This window comes from Haliotis rubra, unplaced genomic scaffold (assembly GCF_003918875.1).
Source record: "Haliotis rubra isolate DU_JTF1 unplaced genomic scaffold, ASM391887v1 Scf248, whole genome shotgun sequence".
NCBI lineage: Eukaryota > Metazoa > Mollusca > Gastropoda > Lepetellida > Haliotidae > Haliotis > Haliotis rubra.
In genome coordinates, this window is record NW_025766536.1 from 284369 (window position 1) to 308890 (window position 24522).

Here is a 24522-nt window from a genome sequence, read left to right on the forward strand (position 1 = left end):
AATCTAGATTACAAAACATTTTGTAAGCTTTAAATGGGTAGCGTGAAGACGGCATGAATAGGAGCTTTAACCCGTAAGCAATACAGACTTTAAGAGTGTACACATGAATAGGATATCTACCAGTTTCTCCAAGGACAATTGTATTTGGTGTACATATTCGCAAACCAAGGAATCGTTTACATGCATAAGGTAATACCCTTTCCAAACAATCATGTTTGTGAAATCCCCATAATTCTGACCCATTTAATAATATATGTAGTAACTTACAGTCGAATATTTTGAAGTAGATATCATATGACAAGTCTTTAAAGCTATAAAGGCATTTTGTAATAGAAACTAAAGCTTTCTTTGCCTTCAGTGAAATGTTTTGGCAGAGAGGGATCAATTTAGACTTCTAGGAAATGATACTCCAAGGTACTGGTAGGATGTAACAACATCAAGCGTAGTTGATTTATATTTCCATTTTTCTGATTTTGATAGTTTAGGTCCTTTTGTGAGAATCATAATTTTAGTTTTATCAAGTTAAACATTTAAGGACCATTTACTACAGTAGGTTTCTAAAGCATTAATTTGCCTCTGTAGACCACTTACTGACTCTGAGAAAAACACCACATCATCGGCAAACATCAAAAGGCATATTTCAATAATATCTGGATATTATTGGACACCAGTGGAGAATGGACGGTTAATCTCAGACACTAGATCGTTGATGAAACACGAAAATGGGAAAGGGCTTAGGACACAACCTTGCCTGCCTAAACGACTGTAAGAACATTGTTGTTAGTTCGAGCGCAGGCTTTAACATTTGTATAAATACTTTTTAAAGTTTTATATATTTTTGAAGACCGTGTTTATTAAAGACATACCATAACCATGTGTCTCTGTACTGAATCAAATGCCTTGGAAAAATCTACAAAACATTCATACAGTTTGCCACCTTTCTTAGAAACATATTTACAAATTACTGATTGAAGAACAAATATATTGTCTTACCAAAAATACTTAAAAAGGAAATGGCGCGATAATTTTCCAGATTGTTTATATGGCCTTTTTTATGTATTGGCACAATTATTGCTTTTGCCCATTTTATAGCGAATGATCAATTATCATACAATGTGTTGAATATGATTTGGAAGGGAGGTATGATGATATGGCAAGAGGACTTAAAGAACTCGCAGATTATGAGGTCTTCCTCAGCAGTTTTATTATATTTAAGTTTATTAATACTTGACTGGATTTCCTCCCGGCTTATGGGTGCACTGAACATATCGTTAGTTATGTGCCTGGCTTTCATGCATAAATATGCTGTCACCATCTTCTACGGAGTCACTGGGATTCACACTGGAGTCCCAATCAAAGAGATTCATAAAGTTGTCGTTACATTAATTTTCTGTAATGTTATTTTCATTTTTTTGTGAACATTAGATGTACTTTAGCTTTCACCAAAATAATTGCGGATTAGTAATTGAGTCCGAGAGCTCACTCATATTTCTGTTTTCAAACTTACGTTTCGCATCTCTCCACGTAGTTTTGTGGATATATCTTGACGAAATATATAAATCTCGAGTTGGCGTGTCCTTATGCTTTCTAAATCTATTAAGGTAATGACAACACTGATGTTTAAGTGCTTGACATGTATTGTTAAACCAATCTGGGTTTCGTTTGGACGATGTAATGGTCCGTTTCATGCACTCCGCTGACTTGAGTATTACATCACTAAACATTTGTATACCAAGCTCACAATCAGAACACATTACTTCTGTTGCATTCTCCAACTCGCTTGACAAGTTCAAAAGATTTTAAACAAATTCGCCTTCCTTTTCGTGTTTCCAGATGTACTTAACAATAGGTGTATTTATAGACATTTCATTTGTAGCTAGCTGTTTGACACGTTTCGACAATAGAGCAAACGATATCGGAAGATGATGTGATTCACAACGGGAGATAACATCTGTAGTGTTCAGGTAATAGGTTAATTTTGTTTGTATGTAAATTGGTATGAATGTACAGAGTGTTTGCATTTAGGTAGCAAGAGTGATTGTATAAGTATTAAGTGCAAAAGATATGTGTACTAAGTTGTATGCAAAGTTTGAGCATTTAGTATTAAATTGTGAATGTGTGAGTTAATGTATGTATAAAAATGTGCATGTATGAGTTTAAAAGTAGGAAAGAGAATTTTTGGTTATGACAATGTGAAAATATCAGAGAGAGAGAGAGAGAGAGGGAGGGAGGGAGGAGGGAGGGAGGAGGGAGGGAGGAGAGAGAGATTGAGTGAGAGGGAGAGAGAGTGAATTAAGATATAAAGTCACATCGGCAATATTTCAGCCATATGTGAGAGAGAGAGAGAGAGAGAGAGAGAGAGAGAGAGAGAGAGAGAGAGAGAGAGAAAATTTCTTGAGGTTTAGGATAGGAATTGGTTCCTGATAATGCAATACACACAGGCAACTAAGCCTGTACTCAAGCTCTCTGTGCTAATGTACTAAATATACTAGTGCTCAAAAGACACTATACACAGCAAATATAACACAAAAATTCACAAACACAAAAATGAAGGAAACAGAAGGCGAAACAAGTTAACGAATCACCTAAACGTCACAAGAGAGAGAGAGAGAGAGAGAGAGAGAGAGAGAGAGAGAGAGAGAGAGAGAGAGAGAGAGAGAGATTTATGAGGTGACTCAGTTACCTGAGACTAAGGCAAGTCGGGTAACTCTAGATGGGTGACTGAGAAGGACGTGGGTGACTGAGAGGCACATGGGTGAGAGACAGCTGTGCAGTGAGAGTGTCTCATACACTATTTTTGATGGATGTAGAAGCTCAAACAAAATGGTATGTACCCCAACTTATTCTTATATGTATTTATTTGGGTAGCATTATGTTAATTTGGTAATTTTGAGTGTCTTTATGTTGCTTTTGAAGGTCACTTTGTCAGTGAATGAATGTAAGCCATTTTGTGTATTTTCACTGTGGACTGAAACTTATGATCCTTGCTTTTTGTTATTTCAGTCAATCTTCAAAATTTAACATCTTCACACTTCAATATCGTCATATTCAACATCTTATCATGAGGAATAAAATTTGAGGAAATGACATTCGTTTGCAATTGGACTTTTGGAAAAGAAACCTAGAACTCTACAACATCAAATCTTGATATCTGATTAAATACTGTAGCTGGGCCGATGATATACTCAATGACACTACACCCTGCGTGACCACACTGCACAAGTTGTTGCCAATCACTTCCAGGTCAACGTTCGGACCATCTATAGGCTGCAGCAACGGGGCCACCAACACCACAAATGATCGCCCCCGTACTGGCATACCCAGGGTGACCACAAGACGACAAGACCGCCATGTTGTGCGGCAGCATGTACAGAATCCCTTCATGCAGGCATCCGAAACGGCAAGCCAGACAGTGGGAACACACCGAAGACCAATCAGTACTGATACAGTACGCCGACGTCTTAACAGCGGGAGTCACACTACACCCTACGTGACTTATAAAAGTATAATCACCTTTACCCTTGTCTATACCATATCTTCCATTTGGATGTTAAGCAGGCGACACATTTCTAAAAGACTTTTTCCAAATGTGTTTATATGAGTATCGCAAGATATTCGCGTAGATGAGAATTGTTTATAAAGTCATTCAAATCGTTACAATCATCCGATATGTACTTACAATCATCCTTGTTAAAATCTGCCTGTTGGCCAGTTCTCGCATTTTAATCACCCACCAGAAGGACATCACTGTATGCAACATTCGCAGAGTAATCGCAATAGTCATTAAATAGAATATCGGTACCATTTTTGGAATAGATGCGTGAAGAATACCAGTTTGATCCTTCTGGTTGTATGTAAGCAAATATAAACATTCTATCGTTTACAGTGGAAAACATACTTTTGTCATTTAATCCTTTATCAACATGTTTAACATATGGCTGGTAACATTCTTTGACACATAGCAGGATACCTCCAGATAATCTGCCTCACTCTGACAATCGTACACCTGGGATATGGTAACACTTATATAAAGGAAACCATGACACAATACTACTGAAATCACAATCAACAACCCATGTCTCTGTTAAATGAATAATGTCATATCCTTTAAGAAGGTTCATAAAATCATGGTCATGTAATTTATTAACCAGTCCAGATACGTTCCATGTTATAAATGAAACGTCACTACCTGAATCAGTCACCTTCTCTGGTAGATCCTCATGGGTATGGGTTGCTTTGACTGGGGCCCGGCCTTACCCCTATCTGTACTCCCGATCCTTTCTCGTACGCCAATTATGGTCAGCCTGTATGGTGCTGGATCTGGGTCTTTGCGTCTAGGCTCTTGGGGTCCGTCAATCTCGTGGTTGCTAGAGGCATAAGGCATTGTCTACGACAATAAGGTTACCGTTTATGTAATATCCTTTCTTTCCCGTATCTGGAAGCTCTTTTAGTTGCTCTCTCTCTTTAATGGTTAGGTCGTTTGCTATACCAATTTTATTTTCCTTTAGTTGATTTTGTTTTTTCAGAGCCCATATTTGGCTTTCGGTATCCCAAAAGGCAGCTACAAGTGGCCTTGGTTTTCTGGCCTGTTCACCACCAATCCGATGAACACGTTTAATGTCGCTGGGTTGTATTCAGTCCTTAGACTCGTTACAGACACAGTTCAGCACCTGCACTGCCTTGTTTCTGCAGTCACTGTACGACTCATGCTGTTCAGTCTCAGGGATCCCAAATAACACAATATTGTCTCTGCGGCTGAATATTTCCAGTCGTTCCAGTCTGTTTTCAAACTCGTCAAACGGATCACATTAGGATGCATACTTATCTTCAATATTGTCGTTAAGAGAGTCAATATCTAATCGCAGGACATGTTGATCCTCACTCAACCTACTAACATCACTCGTCAGCTCAGTTATTGAATTCGTAAGAGACTTCATGTGTTCCTGTATATGTAAAACGTCTTGTTTTAGTTGTATGACGTCGCCTTGAATAACATTCTTCATCTCAGTGAGGGCAGATAATAAGTCAGCTTCCATACTGTCAAGGGATGCTTGAGTGACTGGGCCGGGGTTTTGTTCAACGTGACGACAACACAATAGCGCTTTACACCGAGCTTCCCTTAACGGTATATTACGCACTAGGAGTTAATCGTGCTTGTAGTTGATACAACATGTCATTGACGCATACACATGATCGACAGATATACTTTCATACTTCAAATCAAATCCAAGTACCGAAAAGGCAAAGTTAAAAAAAACTGCGTGGTGAATACTACCGAGCAGGCCTGCAACAGCAAAAAGGCTCTCCATTCTGTAGTTGTACTCAGTTGTTGTTGACCAGTTCGTTTCTGGGTTATACACAGTTGCCATCTTGTCAATCTAGCTCCTGTCTGGTCAATGTGTGTACCTTCCAATACGTATCTCCACCAACGTATCGTATCCATTATTGTTATGTCCACCATTGTGGTCGACAAAACTCGTAGCACCTATGTCCGACGCGTATTTGATCTATTTGTACGTCGTATCTGTCTTCAAGTTGTTGTTTTAAAACATTTCATATGAGAGAAGATGTTATGGTCAACCAGTCAACCTGACGCATGCGCAACTACCCCAGGTTCACAGATAACGTATTAAATATATTGAAGAGCTCAGAGATATCATATCAAATGTGTTGAAGAGCTCACAGATAACGTATGATATACATTGACGAAGTCACAATTTGCTATAGCACTGAAAAGTGACTGAGTGAGTGAGTTACGTTTTACACTGTTTTAGCAATACCACGGGAGTGGAAACCAGAAATGGCCTGCACACATTATACCCAAGTAACCCGTACCTTCGGCCTGACGAGCGAACGCTTTAACCACTGGGCTACCCCACCATCTCAACACTGAAAAGAATCGTTCTCGTAACTTTGCGCTGTAGTTATCGTTACAACGTTCTCAGGAGCTTGGTTGTGGTTCCGTTTATTACTGTCAATGTGTAAGAAGAGAGCAGAAGCGTTTGTACTGTAAACAGCAAATCACAGAGTGTGTAGGAAAGCCTAGAGATCTCCACAATTTCATGAAATCTATTATGGGCAAGACGAAAGAAGTTGTTCTTCCTCAATGTGATAATATTACACAACTTGCCAATTATTTCAATTCATTCTTTGAGAATAAAATTCTGGATATCAAGAAACTTCTCAGGGAGTATCAACAGCCAGACATGGTGTTCGAGGAAACCTCGTTTGATGGCGTTCCTCTGAGGGAGTTCGCACTTTGTACTCCACAGGATGTTCTGAGTTTCATCAAATCATCCAACAAAACCACTTGTCTGAATGATCCAATGCCAAGCAATCTTGTAGTTGATTATATCGACCATTTACTTCCAGTTATAACCGACATTATTAATAAAAGTCTTTCATCCGGTGTTTTCCCTGCATGTTTGAAAGATGCTTTTGTTACTCCACTGTTAAAGAATTCCAAACTTGATACCAACATACTCAAGAACTATCGGCCCGTTTCAAACTTGACTTTTCTTTTAAAACTTGTGGAGAAAGCTGTTACCAGACAACTGATGAAGCACATCAAAACTCCATGACATCCTTGATGACTATCAGTCTGCTTATCGTCCGCAGCATTCAACAGAGACCTTGCTCCTGAGAGTTGTTAATGATCTCAGGTGTCTAGTGGATTCTGGTGACATGGCAACGATGACTCATTTAGATCTCAGTGCAGCGTTTAATACGGTTGATCATTACAGGCTTCTGGATATTTTACAGCATCAAGTTGGTATCGGTGGAACAGTGCTGTCTTGGCTTGCATCTTATTTCCATGTCAGGCGGCAATATGTATATGTCTTGGGATAGTTTTCGGATAAGACAGTGCTCTCGTGTGGAGTCCCACAAGGTTCAGTGTTGGGACCTGTGTTGTTTCTCTTATACGTAAACTGTCTCAAAACCATAACTGACAAGTTTGGGACTCCTCATTTTGCATATGCAGATGATGTTCAACTGATAAATATATTTAACACTGAATCAATTTCTGACACCCTACAACAAATTGAAAACTGTACTTCTGAAATTATGTCATGGATGACCGAAAGAAACCTAAAGTTAAATGACGACAAAACAGAGGTATTATTGGTCGGAAGACAACAGCACATCGAAAAAGGTAGATGTCGAGCGAGTGATGATTGCTTCTGCCTGTATCTCCCCATCACGACAAGTTAAAGATCTTGGAGTACAGCTACAGTTGGACCTTTCCATGTCTGCACAAGTGGATCATCTGTGTGAGACATGCTACTTTCACACTCGTTCCATTGGTACCATCCGAAAATACATCACTAAAGAGAGTGTACATATCCTGGTCATAAGTCGTGTGTCTTCCCGCCTAGACTACTGCAATAGCCTTCTCACTGGAATATCCAAAGAAGACATGAAAAAACTCCAGAAAGTGCAGAATACAGCCGCTAGAATTATATCTTTGAGTTCTAAATATGATCATATAACCCCTGTGATAAAATCTTTGCACTGGCTTCCTGTTCAATACCGAGTTGACTTCAAAGTTCTGTGTACATTCTTTAAGTGGCTCAACAACCTTGCCCCTACATATCTCTCATCTCTCCTAACCCAGCATGTGTCTTCCAGAACTCTACGTTCCCAGGATAAACAGCTCCTCACAGTACCTCAAGCTCGGCTCACCTCTTTTGGAAAGAGGAGTTTTCAGCATGTCGTGCCTCTCTTATGGAACTCTATACCACTCCAAATCAAACTCGCCCCGACCCTGGACTCTTTTAAGAAGGACCTAAAGACATTTTCCCTTCTTTTGTAAACAGTTTTAATGTGCCATGAGCATGCATGAATGGGTGGACACTGGCGCTTTACAAATATCCACTATTATTATTATCATTAAGAAGTGATTCACATGGACAATTACACACAAACAAGTAAATATTATGCCGCGCTGATATTGTCTCTAGACATCTCTCTAACGTTACAAAATGACTGTCCAAGTATTAAACAAATTGAATAAGAATTATTAAGAAAATCAAAAGTGATTTTAATCATCACAAAATAATCATTAAACTAGAATTAGAAGAAAAAGTGGTTAAGTGGTTAAAGCGTTCGCTCGTTACGCCAAGGGACATTTTCTCTTGTTGGAATATTGCTAAAAAGCGCTGTAAAGTTAAACTCACTCACTCACTCGCTCAATATAGTTTTAAAGTTTACATAGTAAATTGTTAACATGATGACACTGAAAGCAACCATACGACATTAGAGACATCACGCAGCCCAACTTGCAAGACAGGCTTCAAGAAACCGTCAGTTTGGACAGGACTTTCGCCAAGGCAGTGAGACACCGGAACAAAGTCAGTTTAGTTGTTGACAAGCCGACGACGTCGACACCAGCACCCACACATACACCCACAACAAGAAGCGCTCCTACAATGTCATCACAAAAGGAAATCGGCCGGCTCTGTAACCAATTACAAACACCTGTTGATGACACGGATGACCAACACACGCCTCGTGATGACACAAATCGTAGTGACTTCTACGATAACATCTCTTTTGTTCCCTTTACATTCCTTTCATGGAATATCGATGGCCTAAAGGGCAAGTTACAAGACTCAGATTTCTTAGCAACAAAAAAAACGTTAGTTTGAAATTTTTCTTCCCAGAAACGGACGACTGTGAAGTCATTTAATGTTTTGATTGTATATTTTTGACAACATCTCGAACTTAAAATGAGCAAAGACATTCCTTCCAAAACTCAGAATTAAACCCAGGAAATGGTCTCAAAAACGCAACCTGATCTCTGAGATGGAATGGTGTTCTCCACGCAACTCATGCTGCACGTGTTGTTCACAAGGACTAGCCATATAAAATGCATCCCAAACCTGTTTGAAGCTCAGAGGAACAAGGCTAGGAAGGCTTGAAGCTGGCCACACTGCAGGTCAACGTTCGGGCCATCTATAGGCTGCAGCAACGGGTCCACCAACACCACAAATGATCGCCCTCGTACTGGCACACCGAGGGTGACCACAAGACAACAAGGCCGCCATGTTGTGCGACAGCATGTACAGAATCCCTTCATGCAGGCATCCGAAACAGCACGCCAGACGGTGGGAACACACCGAAGACCATTCAGTACTCAAACAGTACGCCGACGTCTTAACAGCGGGAACCTCCATTGCCGTAGACCTTACCGTGGACCTATCCTCACCCCTCGTCATCGACGTGAACGTCTACAGTCTGCCCTACAACACCAAAACTGGCGATACAGGCAATGGAGCACTGTTCTGTTTAGAGATGAGAGTCGATACTGCGTATCAACTGCAGATGGCAAAACAAGAACATGGCGACGACGTGGCCAGCGTTACTCAGACCAATGTGTCATGGAAAGAGACTCATGGGGAGGTGCAAACATCATGGTATGGGGTGGAATAGGCCTGAACCAGAGAGTGGGTCCTGTGGTGTTCCAGAACCTTGGTCCAGGGAGAGGCGGCGGCATCACAGCGGTGCGCTACATCAACCAAGCTCTCAGACCCCACGTCATACCACATTTCGCACGTCACCGGAACAACATTTTCCAACATAATACCGCCCGGGCCCATACTGCCAGAGCTACACGGGACTTCCTACAGCAGAACGGTGTCAACATTATGCAGTGGCCAGCCCTTAGTCCTGATTAAACCCAACTGAACATAATGTTAATGCTAACATTAAGGTTCAAGTTAGGTTTGGACAGTGAAGCAGTGTTCAGAAACGCGAATGACCACCTTGAGCACAAATGCAAGCTTCTACGCGTCTTTGCATTGACCAAAATAGCCTTTAAAGTTGCTGTTGTGGAATGTCGCTATCGAGATTGATAAAGATATTACACTGAAAATACTTGTTTTGTGAGGAGTATATCTGAAGGTTGCAATCTAATGCATACTATATCAACACACGCCCGTTTTCCAAGGACACTCCTGAATTTATGATGTTTTACATACATTTGTGTGTTTGTGTGTGTGTATGCGTGTGTGTATGTGTGTGTGTGTGTGTCTCTGTCTGTGTGTGCGTGTGTGTGTGTTTGTTTTGTGTGTTTCCGTGCGTGCGTGCGTGTGTGTGTGTGTGTGCGCGTGTGCTCTGTTGTTTTGTTATTTTGTCAGTGTACGGGAATCTACTCGCAGAGTGTTTGTCATGTACACACTGTTACGCTCGTTGTTAGAGTGTTCAGATCATATCACAACTGAAGCCAAAATCTCATCGTGTTCACATTCCCAACACCAAGTAGTAACTGTTTTGGTCGAAGCTCCATTGCCGACCTGGACTCACCAGATCCAGCATGCCCAACTACAGCCTCCTCCTCAAAATTTCTACCGTCTGTCCACACAACAGAGCTGACGACTACTCATGCATGTAGATTGCAACGTTGATGACGTCATCCCCAGTCAGCGTCCTTGCCTATGACATGGAGTCAGTGATGTGTGTGTTGAACATGCAATCCACTTCACAATGCGCAGGTACGTAAGTTCGGAAACATTTCAAGTAAATTTCAACTTACCAGATTCTTTAAACGTAGTATTTTTGTGATTTTAATTTATGGCTAAATTCGACTACAATCGCCAGTGGCGGAAGGGATGATATAAATCCAGCTGGGGTCCATGCAGGTAGCAAAGGTACTGTAAGTTCCCATGGTCCATAGTATGGTGATCTACCTTCAGTTGTTGGCGACCAATAGCCCATCTTTACATTGTAGGGGCGGTGCGGTAGCCTAATGGTTAAAGCGTTGGCTGGTCACGCCGAAGACCCGGGTTCGAATCCCCACATGGGTACAATGTGTGAAGCCCATTTCTGGTGTCCCCCGCCGTGATGTTGCTGGAATATTGGTAAAAGCGGCGTAAAACCAAACTCAGTCAGTCAGTCTTTACATTGCATTGTCCAAAAACAGTTTTCTACTCTTAAAGATATATGCTAGCTAATTTTAATTCATTTTGTGATAAGCTAGTAATTTAACCGTCCTTCGTTGACAAGGTTATATATATCATATGTATGTATTGTTAGTCATGATATGGCTGAAATATTGCCGATGTGACTTTAAATCTCAACTCACTCACTCACTCACCATGTGCAGCAACAATCTAAACACCAGGAATCTTGTTTAACTGTAAATTAAAGCAGCCTGTAGGTGTAAGGTTAAGAATGACACTTGGCTGTGTTCTGATCACACCACTACTGAAGAGATATTTATGGCACTATGTCAATTGATTGTTCATGTTCTCGATGCTGGGTAGTTTAGAATTACCATGTCAATACGTTTTCCTTCCTCACAAAATGCATTGGACGCAAAATCGCATCATGATATCGATCACCTATGAGTCAATAATCAAGAAGTGGAACACACCCTGAAAACTGTTAGTTTTGTCAGCCCTAACTACAACTGACATCTGGGTCCTTTCTCCACAGTTGAAAAAAAACTAAAACAATATGATATAATACTCTATGATGTAAATTGGAAAAACGAGCTGTAATCGTCACCGTGGAAATAGTTCACTGTGACAACAAAGTTGCTGTGGTCATTAGGTTCTTGTGTGCTCTGGAATGTCCGTACAAGCAAATTGATGACGTTTAAGAGGGACATTAGGTTTCCATTGAATAATAACTTATAAGTACAAATTGCCTTGGACAACAGCAAACCTGCTTGGGCAACGTAACACAATATTATCTCACTCACAGTTGCACATCGTTTTACAAATGCCAGTTTGCAGTGAAAATGTTTATTCATTTCTTCAGGATACAGTGTCAATTTTTTCTCATCAGTGCAACAAACTGAAAATGTTTTCAACATTTATTTGTATTTTATCTAAATCATTTTAAACGTTTACTTTTTAAAACGTATAGTACAGTGGGTTCTTTTATTGGACTTAACAGTCTTGGTGAGACTGGAGATTTGTCTACTGTCTACCGTGTATGTTATAACTGTTCAAACAAATTCCATACACTTACAAATGTGAATAAATTTGACATCTGACAAACGTAATGACAGTGATACATTTTGATACATATCAGTTGTAAGATATTCCAACCATCACAACTCACTCACCCACTCACCTACTCACCCATTCACTCACCCACTAACCCATTCATCCACTCACTCACTCACCAATTCACTCACTCACTCACCCACCCACCTACCCACCCACACACTCACTCACTCACTCACCCACTCAACTACTAACCCACTCACTAACTCACCCACTAAACCCATTCATCCACTCACTCACTCACCCACTCACTCACTCGCCCACCCACTCACTCACCAACCCCCCTACCCACCAACCTACCCACCCTCCTACTCACTCACACACTCCCCCACTCACTAATTCACCCACTAACCATTCACCCACTCACTAACGCACTCACTCACTTACTCACCCACCCACCCAAACACCCTGCCACCTACCCACCCATCTACCCACCCACTCACTCACTCACTCACTCACTCACTCACTCACTCACCCACAACTATGCGGGCAACCTCGGAGGTTGAAACTGTGAATAAATTTGACATCTGACAACAGTAATGACAGTGATACATTTTGATACATATCAGTTGTAAGATATTCCAACCATCACAACTCACTCACCCACTCACCTACTCACCCACTCACCCACTAACCCATTCACCCACTCACTCACTCACTCACCCACCCACCCACCCACCCATCTACCTACTCACATCTTGAGATATTGAGGTAATAACGCTTATGTGTTTGGGGATAATCAGTTTTAGAAATAAATCCATGCATAAATCGGCCATGGCTCGCTCAACACAATGTTTGTTTGTTTGTTTTGTTGGGGGTTGTTTTGTTTTGTTTTTTTCGGGGGGAGGGGTTCTGATACAGGACATTAATCATCTCAAAATACACAACGTGATATCATCTAATCATCGTGGAGATGTATATGATATAAAACTTTGTGGTTAGATTCTCCGGAAAACGCTAACACCTCTTAGATTAACAGTGTTAATAAAGGAAGGCGAGGAACATTAGCATTCAAACACATGACATGAATGAACAAGTTACACGTGTGAATACGAATCATATTCAGATGAGAGGCCGTATCTTCATGGATGAAGATTTTATGCCTGAAATTCCCTGCCAGTATATTTGATTGCTGTACAAACAATTGAGGTCTGCTTCGACGCAGTTTTTGTACCACCACGCCCCTCTATACTTGTCTGCACAGTTAAAGCTAGCCGTATCCAGATCCAGATTCCGTGCGGAGAATCGGGTGTTGTTGCTGTACAACATTTTGTCTCCTGAAAATAACCGAAGACTAAGTCGTAGTATTTTGTACGAACTGTGGAAACGTTGTTAACTGGAACGGTCATAGTGGTGTCTTGGTTTATAGTGCATTTTAGATAGCTGTTGAAAAAAACAACATATATATCAGGAAGAAATAAGGAAGAGTTTGACTATGTGGAACTTATGCACTTCCCTTAATGCATAATCACTAACATACCTATACAATGCAATATCTAGCCAGAGGCAATTCTTTACTTTAGCTTGTACCACATCTTGCCATGTGTTTAAACTAAACAAGTGACTTTCATGTACATGTATCTGTGACGGTGGTCATCAGCAGAGAGGGATATATTCAACGATTGACAAACAGTTGTTACCATCACCAGGTAATGACCCAATTTAGGAGTGAATCGCACTCTGGTATTTTCCTATTATAAAACAATCGGACGGGGACTATAGTATATTTGAGGTTTCGTGAATATTAACCTTTACTTCAAACATTAAAATACAGTTGCCTAAACTGTTTGATATGCTCACCAGCTGTTCCTGAGTAGTTCCCTATGAACAGGGTGTAGAACTCCGACATGCTGCCCAGATGGAAACTCTTGTACTCGGCATCGAAGTGACTATCCGATTTGGTCACCAGGTTGATCCGAAGTTCATAGGTTTTCTGACTCGTGAGTCTATGTATCTTCTCATTTCCTGAAATATTACCATAGCGTACATTCTCCCAAAGTTCCTGAGACTCCAATCACACACTGTATGAGATCAAAACTCAACCCTTATTCATAATAAAGTGACATGCCCGTGTCCATGAGGCGAGTGAACGAGTACTACAAAACACTGTGCATGGCCAGAATTACACTAACACCAGAGTAGTCTCGCTTACATTCATCAATTGTTCCATGTGGGGAATCCAGTCCATGTGTACAACGTGACGACGAAACAGGTCTGGTTGTTCACATCCCTGTATCATTCGTGACAAATACTCAACATTTGAACAACAGAATGAGTAAGATGTCACGGATATAGGAAATAATTATGGTTCTGAAGAAGAATTGATATTTGTACGCACCAAGCCAGAATTCGTGGGTGAGGTTTCCAAATCCGTCCATGTATTCAAACCAAGTTCGATAGAAATCTTCTGACCCGTCAAGTCGCCTTTGAAACACCTGTTCATTGAAAATCAATGTCACATTATGCTAATATTGAGATGTATGACATATTAACATTACACATTGAAGGAAGAATTATCATGCTGAAGATATTGCCTGGAACTTACCAGCCATCCTCCGCCATGTTGAGTCATGTCACAGTAGGCCAGAAATGAACCCTTCCCATCTGACGGATTGATTCGGTAAACTCCGTCCTCAGCTTCGGGAAACTCGTGCAGGATGCTCCTACAATCTGTTCAATATGAAGTGTATCCGGGTTATTTCCGAAACAATGGTAATTTGTGTAATGTCTCATTTATATTATGTCTCTCTCAGTATCAACGTATGTCAATCACATTGAATAGGTTTAGTGTTCTTGGAATCAATCTTTATTAATTTGTATCTTTAAAATCAGCATCGACTCAACATCCTCAACCATTTGCTATTTTAACAATACTTCTTCCCTACTCGATTTCACATCACGTGTATTAAACACATGTACACGTTTGATTGAAACGACTGGTTTGGCGACAGCAGGATCTGATATTCCAAGAACAAGACTTCTTTCCCAAATGGTTTAGCTTTGGTAGGCATTTTAAGTAAAGAAATGTACAAACGTAGGATACTACATCATATGTAGCACGTGTGCGCTCACATAGAAAGCACGGTAGAAAGGTGCATGTTAAGTTCACACGAGATAACATGTGCGCCAACACATAGAAAATACGAACTGAAAATGTATTTTAAGTTTTAGGAACAAGAGAGAGCGGGGAATGGGACGCTTTTCTACGGTTTAATGTGCAGTACGCAAAGATTATGACATTTTGGAGGTGATTGTATCCGAAACAGCCTCAACCAGTTGTTGAAAAGCATGGATATCGGGGTGTCAGAAGACCAAACTAACAAGGCTTCAGAGCCAACAGTGTCAGAGCTTTCTATCCTACTACGTACTCACCACTGCGCATGTCCGTGTTCCCACAGAGTTCATCCCTGGAGGCCAGGAAGTTATCCATGGATGTCTTAAAAGTGTCGTAGGTGTCCAGAACCTGACAGTAGTCGCCGGATATGTTAGCATATCCACACGCAATCCAGCAACACTACACACAGACACAGTCGGAACACCATATTGTTGAACGAGTCTTTTGTCTTTACGGACTGTATGTCATCCAAGTGAATGTGTGCTTGAGTGTGGCGTACTCTATATTTGTAGGCAAACTTCACTGTCAATCAAACTACGCTGCACTTGTAACAGGAATTTGACTAATGCGATGGTAACGCTTGTATTATTCCTATGTTGCATTACATGCCGAGAGGTACTTGTACATTGACATGACAACCATACCAAGTGAGGAGGTCTTCCGCTGTAACTGAAGAAGGGCATCCGCCCGGTCCACTCTGGTATCCTTCTCCTCGTGGCACACGCACTTGTCTACCACTTGTCTAACTATACTTGTCTAACACTTGCATAATCCTTGTCTAACATTTGACAAAATGTTTAAAGGCCGCATGTCGAATTTACAATTCATCAATTAGGTAATTTCTAATCATTGGAATTGAATATATACTATATCTACGCATGTACGTGTTTCAAAAGGACTCTCATGAATTTATGATGTTATACGTTTTGTGTGTGTGCTGTTGTTGCTATTTTGTCAGTGCACATGAATCATGTATTTACGGTTATATGCTCGATTTTAGAATGTTCAGTTCATATCACAACAGAAGGTATAATCTCATCATTTTCACGTTCTCAAATGTCTAAGTCGTAGCTCCATTGCCGACCTAGACTCGTCAGATCGAGCATGGACCGCCTGCGTGGTGTAGTGGTTAGAGCGTCTGCCCGGAGAGCGGAAGGTCGCTAGTTCGATCCACGACCGCGTCATACCAAAAGACGTTAAAATATGGTACCTGTTGGTCCTGCCTGGTGCTCGGCATTAATGGGTACAACAAGGACTGGTCGGCTTGGAGTCAGTATAATGTGTCTGGATGGGGTATTCATGCTTCACTGCGGCATGGTATCTCAGTGGGCTAGCACTATAAAACCAGCTTACGTCTGGGCTAGTACAAGCAGCCGCACATACACAAACACGCGCATGCACGTTGTCATATGAGCGAAATATTCTCAAACACGACGTTAAATCCAATTTCACCTCACCTCACCAGATTGAGCATGCCCTACTGCGACCAACTCCTCAAAATGTTCACCGCTCCGTCTGTCCACACAAAACGGAACTGACGACCGCTGATGTAGATTCAACGCTTATGACGTCATTCCCAGTCAACTATGACGTGGAGTCAGTGATGTGTGACGTCGAGAATGAAGACCAGGAGAAAGACCAAGGTTAAGAATGTACCTACCCCGTGTCGTGACCAGAGCACAACTGGACGGGTCTCGTTTAAAAAACCTGCAGACAGTATTGGTGGCATAAGTGTACAAGCTGATACACATATCAAACCTAGGTGATGCATATGTTCACATATGTGTAGAGAAATGTGAGGTTTCACATGAATTAAATGAAAATGAAAACTCTAAGTGTTTGCAGCCCATTTCACAGCTGAGATGTGTTCTGGGGCCTACCTGTAGACATCAATACTGTTAGGAGTATGTGTTTTTGTTAATTATAATGTCACATTAACTAACTTTTAGTTGTTATGGGACACACAGCGCTGAGTGTGGATTTGAACTCACACCTTGAGCTTAGGCTATGTATATTCACATGTTAAAAGTAAGCTGAGGTCTTACCTCCTCTTTGTTTGTTTTGCTTCCGGTGTTTTCCTTAGGATGCTGTAAGCTATGAGATGATCGTGGTGTGGCATGTTTTTGCTAGAATAATCTAGAACTGTATAACAGGTATATAAGGGATGGTTGCTGAGATATATGAGGGGAAACGACTTTGGATTTGCACTGATCTGTCTGCTAGCATCGACGTTTCAAGACCTACCATTCAAGAGGCCTCGTCTACATTGAATTGTCAAGAGCTGTCAACAAACTTCAATCAGTATATCTACAAGGATCAAGACTTTGGTGACTATAGACATTTACTTAATATTTCAGATTTGTGACCCAATAGTATTGTATTGGAAATGTTCACTGTCATTCATTGTAATCTTGTTTATCTTTTATTCAATGTATAATTGACTATTATAGACCCGTTTGTGTTTTTGGTTTTTAAAGGGGACTCACAAGTCTTTTATCTCAGTACTCTCTTAACCGCAACAGTACATGAAACTTGCAAAACACGTGTAATACCATATAAATAAGAAAACAGCTTGAAATAGGAACCGTCTAAATAATGCTCCTGGATGTCTGCAACAAGGCTTGGTTCGTTCATAATAACAACATACTATTTTGTCCTATTCGTTTGGTCCATAACATCATGCATTATAGGGAAGCAATGCACTTTCTGACTGCAAAATTGTGATTCGAATCCTGGAGCTACAATCAATTATTGTGATGCCTCCTAAAATACTGAACCTTTCCAATACTTCTCAGTTCTGCTTTTATGCCGAGCAATATTCCAGCATCTCGAGTTTTTAATGTTTACATTTCAAAACGTTTAAGGCACAGCAGAGCATGCTACTTCTACAAAGAAGCTACTTTCACATCATTGTAATATATCTCTGTAATTCCTGTTTCACTTTAGTGCATTATCTTCATACGTGTGATATCCCGTTCTAATAGGGTGCAACCTCTTCAGTTAGGTTAATGGAAATCCCAAAGCATCATCATCATCATCACTTACTCTATATCTTTCAGTACATAAGACTGGTACAATTCGGATGTTAAGGCGAACAGTTACAGCTTGACATGGTACACCAATTGAAACCATATAGATAGTATAGCACAAAACTTACTCTATAAAACTCTTTCTGATAACAAAGGATCGCAGACCGCCTTCGTGGTGTAGTGGTTATAGCGTCTGCCCGGAGAGCGGAAGGTCGAGGGTTCGATCCACGACCGCGTCATACCAAAAGACGTTAAAATATGGTACTTGTTGGTCCCTGCCTGGTGCTTGGCATTAATGGGTACAACAAGGACTGGTCGGCTCGGAGTCAGTATAATGTGTCTGAGTGGGGTATTCATGCTTCACTGCGGCATGGTATCTCAGTGGGCTAGCACTATAAAACCAGCTTAAGTCTGGGCTAGTACAAGCAACCGCACATACACATACACATGCATGCACGTAGTCATATGAGCGAAATATTCTCAAGCACGACGTCAAACCCAATTTCACCTCACCTCACTAAGGATCGCATGACACAAGGCCCATGTCAAGGGTCACATACTGAAATCGTGGTATTGACAAGGTATCCATTTTAATGCAATGGTACCAACAGGGCACACATTCGAATTATAGCGTCTGGTATTGGTACACATTCGAACACATTTGAGTGAGTGAGCATGTGTTTACACCTATATAGTGACATTCCAGCAATGTCAGGCTGAGGGACACAAGAAATGGCTTTCAAAGATTTTACACCTCTAATACAAGACGACATGTCAGCGATGCCTGCAAACCTGACTCCCCAGTTGCCACAGTTACCTCTCACAAACAAACAATGGCTCCTAAAATACAGTAAACAAATAGGGATATATCAGAATGTGGGAATGATGGAAAATTTATAGATGATTTATCATTTATGATATTGTAAGTGAACACTTTTTTTCAATGTAGTGTAGAATAATATTTTCCAAATTAGTAATAGACGTTTTATGTAACGAGCTTTGTGGTGCCATTTTGTTTGGAATCACGTTAACGAGCCAGACCAACCAGACCTGTGTACAGTCTAGTTAAACTTGGTGTATTACCTGTTGTAGGTGGGATGTGCCTACTCTGTGACACCGAGTGTGATGATATCGTGAAACAACAACTCTTATACTGCTGCAGTATATTTTCTAAGTGTAATGCACTTAGTAAACGTTTGTTTGACAATATGACCATTGAAAGCTGTATACTGACTGACTGAGTTTAGTTTTACGCCGCTTTTAGCAATATTCCAGCAATATCACGGCGGGGAAAGCTGTATACAATCCGAGGATTGTGATGATAATGAACTCAAGATTACCAACCTTCTAGGTGGAATCACACCACTCTTTGAAAACATGTCACTGAATAAGTGGGATGATAATGAACTCAAGATTACCTCCCTTCTAGGTGGAATCACACCACTCTTTGAAAACATGTCACTGAATGAGAGGGGTGTATTAATTGACATTACAGCAAAAGGCATCAGCTCCTGGAACCTCAAAGCCCTGTTGTATCCGTGAAGCTGAGATTATGACAGAGACTATGCCAGAGACTGTGTTTGACTATGTAAATGTGTTTAATATTAGTTCCTGAGATGTTTTCATATATGTACTCTCCGTCTTAATGGAGGAAATAAAGCACATTCATTCATTCATTCATTCATTCATTCATTCATTCATTCATTCATTCATTCATTCATTCATTCATTCATTCATTCATTCATTCATTCATTCATTCATTCATTCATTCATTCATTCATCCATTCATTCACATGTCAAAACGAAACCCTCTTTGCAATATAATGTCGTTCACTTTATTCGTCTTATGTCTATTGTCACCTCTGACAAAAAACACCTAAATGGTGGAATGTAGACACTGATATCAATAAGTCTAACCAACACTGACAAGAGTCCACATACTTCCTCCTGAAGGTAGATTTTAAAATTAGCCTCAGTATTAGTAGGCAATATCACAAATGTTTGCCTGCATACATTGTATTGCTTTTCAACAATCCATCCGTCTCCTCCTGAAGTTGCTGTAGCTACCCTTCATAGAGTTAGTGAGTATGGTTTTACTCCGCTTTTAGCAATATTCTCGCATTATCACCGTGAAGGACACCAGATATAGGCTTCGGACATTACACCCTTGTGAGCAATCGACACTCTTGGCTCCCCCACTGCCTGTTACAGTTACAGTTACAGAAATAATGTAAAATATCGGCCAAATGCAACTCATCGAGAAATTTCAAATGCAGCTTATCCTTGAATGACGCCACGGATATCGTTTCCAGCTGTTATTTTTAACAGATTGAATAAAAACTGCCTGTTTTCATTTTGTAATTGATCTCAGATTTGTTTTACAGAAACTTGACTTTTCTTTTCCTCCTTCTTCTGGCATCGGTGAACTCTAGGACCACAAACATGATTATGGCATTCGAGTTCGCTGATAACAGTCTAATCTGTGTAACATTAGGCTTTAATGATGCATTAATTTACAAGTCATGATGGAACTCAAGCTCTGTTCGATGCATCCGTGAACACAGACAGATGGCATGCACCTGTATTTTTTATGTTGAAGAGAACAACAAATACAAGCAATTTGTTTATTCAGTTAAACGGAACTACTGTCTAGGTTGTGAGTGGGACAATACCCTCGAGACTTTACTACAAGATTAGTTTCATCCGAACCAGTGGTAACTAAAACTCCTTTCTCCTCAGTCATGCTATAATAGTATGTCAGCTTAATGTTTTACCTGACAATCATACTTTACTTTTAGACAGAAATACATGCTCCATAACTTTCACACTGAACACTGCAACTGGATACCTCAGCGTATCATCACAAATACACACAAGTGTAACAAATACATACAAACAAGCAGGACCATTTGAGAGTGAATACCTGAGAAGTATTGGCCAGATTAGACATTTGTTGACTCAGGAAGCCACTAGCCAGTTAGTCAGGTCTCTGATTCTGTCCAGGATTGACTATGGCAACAGTTTGCTTACCAACATAAGGCAAGATCTACTCCTGAAGCTTCAGAGAGTACGAAATGCCTCAGCTCAGCTAATTCATCGCTGCAAGAAAACATCTAATGTAACACCAATATTGATGAATCTCAAAGTGTTATCCCTGATCTACAGCTGTTACCATGATGTTGCACCAGGATATCTGAAAGAACTTCTCCAGAAATATACTTCATGCAAAAACCTGAGATCCAATGATCAACTTTTATTTACCATCCCCAGGACCAATCTCAAATCCTTCGGCCAGAGATCATTCTCATTCTGTGCTCCTTCTCTCTGGAAATGTCTTCCTTTTGATATCAAAACCTCCCCATCTTTAGCTGTCTTCAAGTCCAAACTTAAAACCCATCTCTCCTCCAAGTACTATCCTTGATACCTGCGCTTTGAGCAACCGCAACGGATGGAAAATAGCGCAATATAAATGCACTTATTATTATTATTATTATTATTAGAGTGTGCTATATGGTCTCATCTCCTCCCAGCATTTGTATGTAGATTCGAATGCGATCCTTTCAAATTTAGTGAAGTCACTAAATGTGCAACACATCATGAAAACCACCAGTTAGATGAGAGGTCGTATTTTCATTGATGTAGACTTTACACCCGTCAATCCACTCCAGTAAGGAGTTTGGCTGTAAAGCTTGTTGAGTTATGAGCATGCGCAACCCTTGTACCACCACGCCCCTTTATATGAAACAGCACAGTTGGTGTTTGTGTTTGAATCCAGATCAAGATCTTTTGCACTGAATCGGCTGTTGTGATACAGCATCTTGTCTCCTGGAAATGAACCTACAAATACATCGTTTCATAACAAAACTATTTGAGTAGAGAGTGTTTGTTAACATGACGTGTGGATGAAGCTATTTTCAACCTGATGGTCATCCATTGTGGTAGCATTGTGACAGTGTATCCAGCAATGTCTCCTTGACGGCTAATGTGCCTCCAACAGAGACAACTATATGTTACCAAACACCAGACATTCACAGCTACACTATCGTCATGTTAGATTCTCATGACATGCACTCGTCGTTGTATAGACTCCTTTGGTATTAAACTGGCCATTAAACTCTGTGGATAACAGCTTCTTGTTCATTGCAAAGAAGGACGCTTTGATGTAGATTCTTGCACCTTTATTCATGTAAAACTTATTATAAGCAGGTGATTAGATATATTTATTCATAATATGTACTGACAAGCAACATATTGATGCTAACGGCAACAGGTAGTTTGTAACAAGTAACACACGGTTGAATGGGGCCAGATGGAGAGTAAAATGTGGTTGTTGTTTAATGTTTCACATGTACCCATAACAAAGTCCATGTACAAGCTGTATAGACTGTTACCAGAGTGTGTATTTTAGTAATTTGTAATCATTGATTAGGTGATAGTTATTATGGGTCACATTTCGCATCATGTATATTCAATGGCAAAAGTATTTTAGCGGCACGCCTTTGGAGATAGCGCCCCAGAGCTGCTTCCTTTGGCTTTATTTTTGTTTGGACTTCCGGTTGTATGTTCGACCAGTTTCGATAAAGTACTGAGTGAATAATGATACAGCCACGATTTGCTGGAATGTTCAAGAATCTGTGTCAGTATATATAAAGCCTGGTTGTTGTGTTGACTGATCACACACGGACTAACACATGGAATAACACGGGACTTTTCATATCACTGGATTTGTGCCTATCGTCGTCTGTCTGTCAATTTCATCTGGCCTACATTCAAGACTGACACTACGTGACTCTCTTTGTAGACCAGGGCCCCGTTTCATAAAGCTCCCGCAAGCCTAAGATATCGTAACTTTTCTCGCAGGATTCGTGCCTCTTATGTTACAGTATAGGAGATACGAATGCTACGAGAAAAGTTACGAGATCTTAGGCTTGCGAGAGCTTTCTGAAACGGGTAACAGCTCCATTCAGAATAACTGCTCTAACTGTAAATACTAGGACGCTGGTGAGTTAATATTTTATATTTTGTGGCCCATTACCTTAGATTTGTGACTCAATTGTATTGTACTAAATATCTGTATTATCAATCATTGTAGCTTGCTCATTGTTTGCTCAATATATTATTGAATATTTTAGACTTGTCTGTGTTATATTTTGCGGGTTCAAAGGGGATTTTTATACCTTTTGTCACGGCAATTATTTAACCGTAACAATACAACATAATACAACATAAGTAATATGAAAGCATGCACTTGTGTCAAAATTTCGAGTCATGTTTGTTTATCCAAAACTGTTTCTAAATAGATACAAATGTTTTCACATTTTCTTATATTTTGAGTTCTAAAGGTATCACTCTGCAAGCTATGTCAGTCGGACGGGGCCATAGTATATTTGAGGTTTCGTGAATATTAACCTTTACTTCAAACATTAAAATACAGCTGCCTAAACTGTTTGATATGCTCACCAGCTGTTCCTGAGTAGTTCCCTATGAACAGAGTGTAGAACTCCGACATGCTGCCCAGATGGAAACTGTTGTACTCGGCATAGAAGTGACTTCCTGATTTGGTCGCCAGGTCGATCCGCAGTTCATAGGTTTTCTGCTACGTCAGTCTATGCATCTTCTCATTTCCTGAAATATGATCAAAACGTACATTATTCCGAAGTCGATGAGGCACCAGTCACACACTGTACGAAATCAAAGCTGCACCATCATTGATAACAAAGTGACATGCCCGTGTCAATGAGGCGAGTGAACGAGTACAGCAAAACACTGTGCATAGCAGTATTACAGTAACACCAGAATGGTCATGCTAGGTTTTATCAATTGTTCCATGTGGGGAATCCAGTCCAAGTGTACAACGTGACGACCAAAAAGGTCTGGCTGTTTACACCCCAACACAGACGCGTGCATGCTTTTTACAGGAATGGTTTCCCTTTCTTTAATATCTATTACAACAGCCTTCTTTTTACAGAAATGCGGGAATGGTTTACTTTTCTATTTTATCTTTTACAACAACTCTTTTTTTCAAACTACTTGACTACCTCTTCGCCCTCACATACAAATCCTATCTTTATTTGCCTAAACATTCATAATGACAGTTTTCTGTCCATATCAGTTCCCAGACACATACAATCTAATTATGATGTACAACATATCGGATACCAAGATATCACAGACGCAGAATAATGATAGACGCACGCCATGATCCGTTTCACTGTATCATTTGTTGCCAAATACTCAACATTTAAACGATGGAATGAGTATGATGTCAAGGATATAGGAAATAATTATGGCTCTGAAGGCTGAGATGCTATGTCGGACTGAACAGAGCACCTGCATGACTTCTTTAAACACGGCGTTCACGCCC

At 40.4% G+C, this 24522-nt stretch overlaps 1 protein-coding gene and 1 long non-coding RNA gene across 3 annotated transcripts; both read right to left on the reverse strand.

The window, feature by feature from the left end:
• Positions 1 to 11456: 11456 nt before the first annotated feature.
• LOC124279197 lies at positions 11457 to 12679 on the reverse strand. 2 transcript variants are annotated; one of them, XR_006899319.1, is made up of 2 exons: positions 12450 to 12679; positions 11457 to 12081 (listed from the first exon to the last, which is right to left on the reverse strand). It is a non-coding gene; the product is annotated as an uncharacterized LOC124279197 (long non-coding RNA). The 2 variants fall into 2 exon arrangements; XR_006899318.1 differs by lacking the exon at positions 12450 to 12679 and adding an exon at positions 12178 to 12216.
• Positions 12680 to 12864: 185 nt separating this feature from the next.
• LOC124279190 (fibrinogen-like protein A) lies at positions 12865 to 15523 on the reverse strand. Its single transcript, XM_046714994.1, has 5 exons — positions 15387 to 15523; positions 14560 to 14684; positions 14353 to 14449; positions 13815 to 13979; positions 12865 to 13291 (listed from the first exon to the last, which is right to left on the reverse strand). The coding sequence occupies exons 1-5, from the start codon at positions 15442 to 15444 to the stop codon at positions 13077 to 13079; spliced, it is 660 nt and encodes a 219-aa protein (XP_046570950.1). The 5' UTR covers positions 15445 to 15523; the 3' UTR covers positions 12865 to 13076.
• Between the last annotated feature and the right edge of the window lie 8999 nt (positions 15524 to 24522).